The sequence below is a fragment of the Antrostomus carolinensis genome, unplaced genomic scaffold, assembly GCF_000700745.2.
Source record: "Antrostomus carolinensis isolate BGI_N321 unplaced genomic scaffold, ASM70074v2 scaffold24365, whole genome shotgun sequence".
NCBI lineage: Eukaryota > Metazoa > Chordata > Aves > Caprimulgiformes > Caprimulgidae > Antrostomus > Antrostomus carolinensis.
In genome coordinates, this window is record NW_010318766.1 from 4,347 (window position 1) to 14,119 (window position 9,773).

Consider the following 9,773-nt stretch of genomic DNA (forward strand, 5'->3'; position numbering starts at 1 on the left):
GAAATGGATGATCTTTAAAGTCCCTTCCAAACCAAACCATTCAATGATTCTATGAAATTTGAAAACTGGGAAGAAGTTTCAGTGCAAGGTAAAGTCATGAAACAATCTAAATTACTGAATACGGTACTTCATGAAATGGTTGGTTTTGATCCAGACAAGCATTTCCAGGTTGTCAAACAGAAATGTTTTAATGCCTGTTGAGTAAGACATTATATTAAATAACCAAATTAATTAGGAATAGCAAAAATAGAACAAGAATGAAGATATGGTAAGAATGAAGATATTTCATTTTTTAAAATCCTCTCCCCTAAAAATATATGTAACAAGGCACATTAGAAGAAATATCTTCAATTATTTTATTATTCAATTTGGCTCAAATACCTGAAACCAGTTTTGTCACAATTTGAGACAATGGGGAGAAGTTTAAGTCGCCTTTTACAGATGTAATAATTTTGTTGTCTACTAAAGTGCAATGATTGCTACACCAAAATTTATCAGCAGAAAGTAAAAGCCACAAGACAAAAAACCTAAACCATGAAAAATAAAAAAGTTTTTGAAGACGTTCAGAATAATGAGAATATATGTATTCAGTCACATTTTAAAGCAATTCAAAGCCAAAAAATATAACACTGAAAAGGTTTATACCTGTATTTTACCTTGTTCTCTGGAAAGCCCATAACTTTGTACATTTTCCAAACAAGACTTAAATACTTTTAAAGAAAACATAATATTAGCATCCTTAGCACTTTTAAAACAAACAGTTTATGTGGAATAAAATAAAGGTAGACAGGTTAATTCATAATAATATTTTGAAGCAGTAAGCAACATGACTGGATTGTACGTTATATTTTAACCATATTCTTTTAGCTGTGCAGTAGGTACCAGCAGTTTCAACAGTCCTGAAAATCTTGTTGACATCTTAAAACCTTTGAGCAATTCACTCTTCCTCTCAGCATTAAAAGCTGACTGCTGAAAAACATTCCGTTGAGGAAAGATGTAAAACATTCCTTTTTTCCTCACACACAACTTTGTGCCCTTTAAATTTTTCATTTCATGAATAATTAGTAATTAGACTTAAAATTTCTATTCACTCCAAAACATTCACATTGAAGACATTTCACATGCACAACACTACTGTCTCTTTTAAACTAGAAAAGCACAAACTCTACTGAAAGTTAAGTATTTGCAAGTTCCAGGTATCTTAATCTTTCCAAAGATAAAAATTGGTCAGAAACAAGGTAGTAAATACACTAGTGCTGCCCCACTTCCAAACTTTTGGAGTACAGTCACTATTTTATTAAACTTAACATTTTTGTTCAGTAGAAAACCAGCATATGATATTTTCATCCCTTTGCATTTTCCTCGTAGGTTTAGTCTCTTAAAGTCTGTTATATTTGTGTGTTCTTTGAAGAATTCATGTAGGGTTAAGGGTTCTATCAGTGCTTAAATAAATACAGGGAGCTTATTTGCAACAAGTAATTTCTGAGGTTTGCAGAAGGGCTGGTAACCATCTGTACGTTTAAGACAAAATAATTTCAAGGAAAGTTTCAGTTTAAGATTCGTTTGTGCAAACGCAACAGATTGTACTTAGTAAACCTCAAACAGTCTCCTTAAATTACCCATTTCTGACAGGCTAAAACCACGAAGAAATGATGTTCTGAGCTTCAGAAAACTGCCATGAGCCATTCAACACATAGGGCTGATTACATCAAGGTTGCTAAAGCCGTGGTTCTTAAACACCAGAAAAATTCATCTACACTTTGAAGCAGACCTAACAATGTTTTTGAATGCTGAATAACAACATTCATCACTCCAAGAAGTTCTGCCACGACAAAAGCCAGTTATCTTACTATTTTACCTGAATTTGGGTGAAGTGTACTTTCACAACATCCTTCTGTAATTACAATTTCAAAGCTTACCCAGCCAACAGTGAAGAACTGAACTCCAGGTTTGGCATGTACAGCAATTTTCAGGAGCGTCCCTGTATTTTATTACAGGAACAATGATCCCATCACCAAAGCATTAACCTGACTGGCAGCTGTTCAAGGTGCTTTATCTCGACTTCACACACACGTGGATTGCACCTGGCCTACGACTGAGGCACAGGAGGTGCAGTGCAGAAGTACAACAGTTCAGACACTAGAGGACAGTCTGTTCATTTGACTGAGCATCCAGATTTGTAGTGCACATCCCACACAGCTTCCTCGCTCTTGCACTAGGATTTAAGTTTGTAAGCTGATGAATCCACTTGCAGGAAGCTTCTTGTCAGATAAAGATTTCTTTGAACTAGTTGACTTTCTTTTTCCCCTTCTACATAAGTCTCAAAGCGTTGCAAGAATTCTTGAAAATGAGATAATTAATGTCAGTACTGTCTGTCCAACACCAAAGACAAGAGCTTCCAAGGGAGCCATATTCTTTCCTGCTACTCGGTAAATTCCAGCTACTGCAGCACCTGAGAATCACAAGAAAAACAATGATCAAATCACAGAAAAAGCCAAGGCTGAAATAGATGAGAAATTATTTACTGTGTTTATGCATCAGCTATTTATAGAACGTTACCAAACACTGTATTACTTCATGGCATTATAGAATTATTAGCCTTGCTTTTATTTGTCTAATTATGTAAATCCTTCTAGGAATTATTTTCCCAAAAGAACCAGATTAACTTTTCCAACATCAGTTTGATTTAAGAAAACTGAATCTTGCCATTTCCCTGTAGACATCTTCATTTATTTATTTATTTATTTAGGGTTTTTTTTACATTTTTGCCTTCTGCTAATTTGAAAAAGTAGCAAAAATATCCTTTAAAAATTGATCAAGTCCAAAGTGTGGTTAATAGTGCTTGTACAGGCAGGGAGAAGAGAAGAACAGTAAAACTGCTAGTGTCTACAAAATAACCGTCAACACACATCTATCAGCTTCATTTAATATTTCAGTTGAATATCAGGGTCATACTGTGTCAGTTTAGCTTTGACTTAAACTACTAAATTGTTAACAATCGTTTAGCAAATCAAGCAAAGCATTAAAAAGATCAAAGTATTGCATTATTATCCACAAATGTGTATGAAAGGAAATTTCTAATCAATATATTAGATTTTAAGCTATAAGACATTAAAACTTAAGAGACCATTTTTCTTGTACAGTTGTGTGCAAATGAGCATTTGAAGCACAACATCAAAGGGTCAGGATAAACCAGAAACAAAATACTGCAGTGTAAACAAAGCCAGGTGCTACTGACTCCCTTCTACTGTCTTTCACACACTGAATTTATCACATGTTTGGAAAAGTCACAGAGCAAATGTACAGCTGGGATGTCTTGGAGCAAACGCCTGAGAAAGAGATAAATCTTTCTATCAGTCAGTCAAAAAAAAGAGAACATGCTCATGATGAATAACATTTTCTGCTCAAACAACTTCTGAGCCTTTTCAGGATACTGAAATGTTCATTCAAAAAAGTAATACAGGCTTGTGCACAGCTGTGCCCATACGTAAAAATTCTATTCAATCCAAACCTCAAGAGTTCACCTAGAATGAAGCTTTTATTTAATGCTTTCTGAAGGAGCATTTTCTATACAGCACTCGCTTTCCTCCCCTAAAGAATAAACATTAAGTTTATTGTCCTTTATTTCAGAATGAATGAATTTTTCCTCAAGATCAGACCCCTAAATTTAATTATAGACCTTCAGTATGTATGGTCTCAGATGCTATCTAATCATAATTAAATGTTTTCAGAGATCACAGAGGCTTTTCCAGGCTCAAAAAAAAAAAACAAACTTACTTGCCACCACAATTTTTTTAAATAATAGGGAAGAGTTACAAAATTTGGAATTTTCTTGGTTTTGCACGGTCACTAACAGGAATAGTCTGACGAAGTGATCAAAAACCCATTAGGAACAGGGAAATACATTAAGTCCCACCAGATTTTCTGAAAGTACAAGCTGTATCTGAATCATCTGACATCTTAAAAAAAGTAACATTTCATTTTTACAAAAATCTTAAATTGTGGCCACAACAGTATTTTCAAACACTATTGATCAGACTGTTAGGTAAGTTTCTGAAGGTTTTTTTTATTATTATTTTTTAAACATATTCTGTAAAGTACATTTTATCAGAAATATCTCGCCAGAAGGCCAGCCTTATGGTATTTTACTCAGCTAACTTGCACAAGATTTTCCATTTGTTCCTTGACTATTTGCTGTCAAAAACTGAAAGATCCTTTAGACTCAGCCCAGTGCTAACATTAAAGTTATTTTGGTGATTGAACTCTGCAAGTGAATTCAAAGCAGCCAAATTGGGATACCAGAATTTGATGCTATTAGTTAATCAAGAATAGATTTTTTTTTTGCTTCTTGAAAAAAAAACACTGAAATAGTCTAGAAAATATTAATAATAAAAATATAAGAATTTGGTAGTTTGATAATTATGTATTTATTCTCAAATAACAGTGCAATACAACCTGGAACGTGTGACCCAGCACAACTGGTACAGAGCCAAAGTGCACTAAACAGGCTGCCAACGAGGGAAATGAGAATGTGGCACCAAGAAGGACCCGAAGAACAGACCCTGCTGGGTGAAATACAGCTAAAATCCTTGCCTCAAACTGCCTGACATCTGTCTCTTCTTGGATGCTTTGGGTGTTTCGTTGGTTTTTTTGTTTGGTTGGGTTGTTTTTTTTTACAGCAGCCACTGCTATTCAGTAAACTTTTTATTACTCTTCTTTATAATCATTAAGTTTGGTGAGTTTTGAAAGCCTAGAAACTGAGGTGTTTCCTGCTTTTCTATATGCAGGATAGATCCCAGAAGTACAAAAAGTCTGAAAGATCTACCTGAGCAAAACTAAACTTGCAGTATTTAATAATGTGCACTGCATTCATTCACCTACACAAACGATGCAGAGGATTGGAAACAAAATGGAAATTGAAGTCAGTTTGCTATTTCTATTTCTTAAGCACTGGACTAGGCATATCCAAACAATTAAATACTTCAACCTGCATCCCAGTTTGCAGCACAATAGTTATTAAAAAACTTCTATTTCATATTTAATTACCACAATTTGTCTTTAGAAGCTCCACACAGAATTCCTTTCAGTATAAAGAAAACCCCAAGTGCTTTCCACAAACAAAAATACCTGAAAGTATTTGGCTCACCAAGTTGCAGTGCTCTGTGCAAAACCTTTGAGAACAGCATAACAAGTCTACAGTCTAAGCTTGGAGAAATTCTCAGGTGAATTTACACACAAGCAGCACTGCTTACTTGTTAAATGTTTTTTGACCTGTAAAATTGGATGCCAAAAATACAACTGTGTTGCTCCTCTTTTTATGCATAGATAAAAGACACAAAGTACTTTCATTTGAGAGACACTGAACTTGAACTTTCCTCACCACAGAATATTGTAAAAGTGTCTGCTTGGATATTCCAGCATCACATTTCCTATCTCGAGTTCTTCAGGAATGCTCATGCACAATTGATCTTGTAACTAATTAACTCTGTTCTAGCAAAACCAGGACACAGGGCCACTGTCACTTTAATCACAGGACAAGAATCAGCATAACATGTAGTGTAAGACACTCAGCTGGTTCCACCTCACCTTAGCAAAAGAAAGTCGAGTTATACTGAACTATAACTGTGTTAAATGATGAAAATTCTAGGCTGAGAAATATATATCAAGTAACCTTTTGAGGAAAGTCTTAATGAAACTTTTCATGAAATTTGCATTTTTATTAAACCTTGAAAACCAACAGGCAAGAAGGACTTTCAGTAGTAGTAAGAAATAATCTGTCACAAATCATCCCTGGATGTGTCCAAAGCTGAAGGGATATCACTAGTCCAATAATCTGGCAGTGCACAGAAAAATGGGAATGAAAGCCCTCCTGTGTAATTTCGTTTAGGTTCCTGCTCTGGCAGGGGGATTGGACTGGATGATCTTTTGAGGTCCCTTCCAATCCCAGCATTCTGTGATTCTGTGAAAGACTATGTGACGGTTGTTACATTTACACTTTCTTACCCTCAAAGGCCTTTCAAGTTAGATCATTTTGTCAACGACACTAAAGATCTTTGGGCAGAAACTACTGCTCAGGTTAACATAAGTCCTGTTCAATTTATTAACTTTAACATGGAGAACTCCTTACCAGCATCATTTCAGACAACAAAGCACAAGCTTCTTTCCTTTAAAAAGAATACTCACTATTTCTTTGCCCCCACCCCAGAACAGAAAACTCACCACGCTCCTATTCACTTGGGACAGCTACGGTAGTCTGTTTCTGTGATAAATATGATATGATAAAGCCAAAGACTGAATAAAGTGTCCTTCTGATCTTACAGCATATTTCAGCGTTGATACAGATAACAGAACTTCTCAGAAGAGATGGAATAACAGTATCTGATACCAAGAACTAGATGAAAACAACTAAGCAGCGTTTCCTCAAAACATTCTTGGCAATGTCACCTGTGTGTCATATTTGGGCAGGTGTAACACTTCTGTGCTTTACTACATAAAATACTCCTGCTTCCTGTGGTGTTTTAACGATGGCTATAGGTTTTACCTGTAGCTCTGTGAACCTTTCAGTATGCTGCCTCAACAGAAAAATGGTTAATATCTTATCTGTGGATACAATGTCAAGAAATAAAAATGTCTAAGATGTCTCTTGAGTAATGAGCATTAGACTAACACCAGAAGAAACACTAACAGATGCACTTGCCCAAGAGCATTTTCCCTAGAACAACAGCACAGCTTATTTTTTTTTTGTGGGGAAATAAAAAAAGGTCTAATGGCTTTTCTCCCTCATTCCTCCCTAGGCCAAATAAAGTAGAAAGTAAGATTATGGCCAAGCCAAGACTAGAAAGTTCTTTCAAACCCATGAGCTCCCCAAACAAACATGTTTTCTTAGCTGTAAATCACTACCTACGTTGCACCTTTATTTCTTTTAAAAGAGCAACATCCTCTCCAGGTGCAACCTCCAGCAACAGGCCCAAGGAAACAAGCAGGAATTCAGCCTTGCAATCAATGGCATCAGGACATCATTGCCACAAGAAACTCATGGCTCTAAGGGCACTAAGAGGTGTTCTTGATCAGAAACCTTTGATTAAAAAAATCTGCAACAAGTATGGTGGGACAGGACTGCTATTCCTGATCCCAAAAAGATATTACCTGCAGAGCATACACATTTGGAAAAGCTTGGTACCCAGTGTTTCCAAAATGAAAAAGTAGGATGATTTCTGCACTCCTCTGATAATTTGTAGTAGTTTTATCTTTACACAACAGAAGAGCAACTCAGCTGTCACCTTCATTAGGATAGCTATATAACTAAAGCAAAATCCTTAACAAACAACTAACAAATCACTAAGATATTTGTCTTTTTAGAAGTTAGATGTAAAATATAAAAAGAAGAAAAACAAGACAAAAGACAGACTTACTGGTTATCATTGCTCCAGTTATAGACCCCAGAAATCCAATGCTGACCACAATGACAGAGATCAGCCTCCCCTGCCTATGCCTCTGCAGCATCACAAACATTAATACTCCCACAGCACCATGGACAAAGAGAGAGGAGAAGAGAGCCCAGAGGAAAACCCAGTACCACATCTCTGAAAGAAAGCAGTCAAATAAAGGGTTAATATTTCTGAGACAAGAACTTTGTAAGTCAGAAATTTTAAAACATTGCATACAATCAACAGTGAGAGAAAAGCAATACTGATTTCCTTTTTAAAAGGAACCAATACAACAATATCAGCAATGCTGAAGACACTTCCCCCCCTTTAGAGTCTACCATAAAGGAGGAAGTACTATGATAAAAAATTTATTAAAAGGATTCTCACACAATTCTTAATTCCAATATATTATTACAAGTAGTCCATCATTCTTTTAATGATTTATTTAAACAATTAATTTCAATTTCTTACTAGGTTTGGTAACTACTCCTGCAGAATGAAATATTCTCTGAAACAAAGACTGAATTGAGAAATATTTAAAAAATTGTTTTGGTCATTTTTTGTTGCTGCTGTTTTACAAGAATAGACAGCATCAGGTAACACTAAATGAGAAAAGTAAGATTAAAGAGTTCAGTTTATCTGCCTAGGAGCTGTAATAGAGTGTTCCATTGAATTAGCTTCAAAGACACAAATAAAAACACTACCATTTTAACAAAAAAATTTAACACATCTAACTCCTTGCTCCTAATTTCTTAGCACAGAACTTCATGGAGATAGGTAGTCACTATTCTTTAAATCACTAAGCAAGGACAAGAGATCATGAGAACATGGTGGATTAACAACATTTCTCTGAAGAGTGCCAGACAACCATTACCTTCAAAGAGCAGCAACCGTCAATGAAGCTACATAAGAATTAAAGAACCTTTTCTCACTTGGTGGTTAATTTTCTAGCAACATTAATTATAACTCAAAAGGGTGGGGAAATGCAACAAAACAGGGAAAAAAAAATTAAGTGAACTACAGATGTATTATCAGAGAATTCAGCAAATTGAGGCACATTTTCCTAATGGACATAATCCCATGGAACTGTCATTAATTCAGTTTTTGCTGCAGTTCCCCCTCAAAAAAACCCCCAAAACCAAAAAACAAAACCAAAACACTACAGCTTCCCTACAACAACAGGATACTTCCTGCTTCTGAGGTGAGCCTGTATTATTGCAGCTTGACACACATCAGTCATTTGAGCAGAAATGTGACCCAATTAGCTAACTTTAAAAATATTTAGCAGCTCAAACAAAACACAGGGTGAAAGGATGCTGAGAAAGGAGTGGTTGCTTCACAATAAGCACAGGCCTTTGTGTGGATGTCAATATTGTGTATCCATAGCACAAATACAGAGTTTTAAGCTTTTTCATTTAGCAGGACTCCGAGAGCAGGCTCAACCCTTCCCCTTTCACACAGGCACAAAACGCAAAACTATAACACAGGACTTACAACTGCTCTAAATTATGGCAACCAAAAAGCTCTCTGAAGAGAGCAGCAAGGAAAGTGGGCGGTAAATCTATATTCAATTAATACTTCAGCTATAGTTCATAGAATCACAGAATGGTTTGGGTTGGAAGGGACTTTAAAGATCATCCAGTTCCAACCCCCCTGCCATCAGCCGGGACACCTTCCACTAGACCAGGTTGCTCAAAGCCTCATCCAACCTGGCCTTAAACACTTCCAGGGAGGAGCAGCCCCAGCTTCTCTGGGCAACCTGGGCCAGTGTCTGACCACCCTCACAGTGAAGAACTTCTTCCTAATATCTCATCTAAACCTCCCCTCTTTCAGCTTAAACCCATTTCCCCTTGTTTTGTCATTAACTGCCCTTATGAAAAGTCCTTCCCCAGCTTTCTTGTAGCCCCTTCAGGTACTGAGAGGCCGCTAACAGATCTCCCCAGAGCCTTCTCTCCTCCAGACTGAACAGCCTCAACTCTCTCAGCCTGTCCTCACAGCAGAGATGCTCCAGCCCTCGGATCATCCTGGTGGCCTCCTCTGGACTTGTTCTAGCTGGTCCATGTCTCTCTTGTGTTGGGGGCTCCAGAACTGGACACAGCACTCCAGGTGGGGCCTTATGAGAGCGGAGCAGAGGGGCAGAATCCCCTCCCTCGACCTGCTGGACACGCTTCTCTGGATGCAGCCCAGGACACGGTTATTGGCCTTTTCTTTCCGAGTGCTTGGATATATGCATGCATATATTTAGGGTGGCTCCAAGCAGCTCTCCTCAGATGCTCCATCCCTTCACGCCTGATCCCAAGTTGGGTCTCAAAAATCTTTGCAAAAGGATAATGACCCCAGGACTGT

At 37.0% G+C, this 9,773-nt stretch overlaps 1 protein-coding gene across 1 annotated transcript; it reads right to left on the bottom strand.

Moving 5' to 3' along the window:
* Positions 1-2,321: 2,321 nt before the first annotated feature.
* On the bottom strand, positions 2,322-7,618 carry TMEM170B (transmembrane protein 170B; the record flags this gene model as incomplete). The annotated part of the gene is made up of 2 exons (XM_010169042.1): positions 2,322-2,452; positions 7,413-7,618. Coding segments are annotated over 2 exons (337 nt in total), but the record flags the coding sequence as incomplete, so codon positions are not given.
* Positions 7,619-9,773: the final 2,155 nt, after the last annotated feature.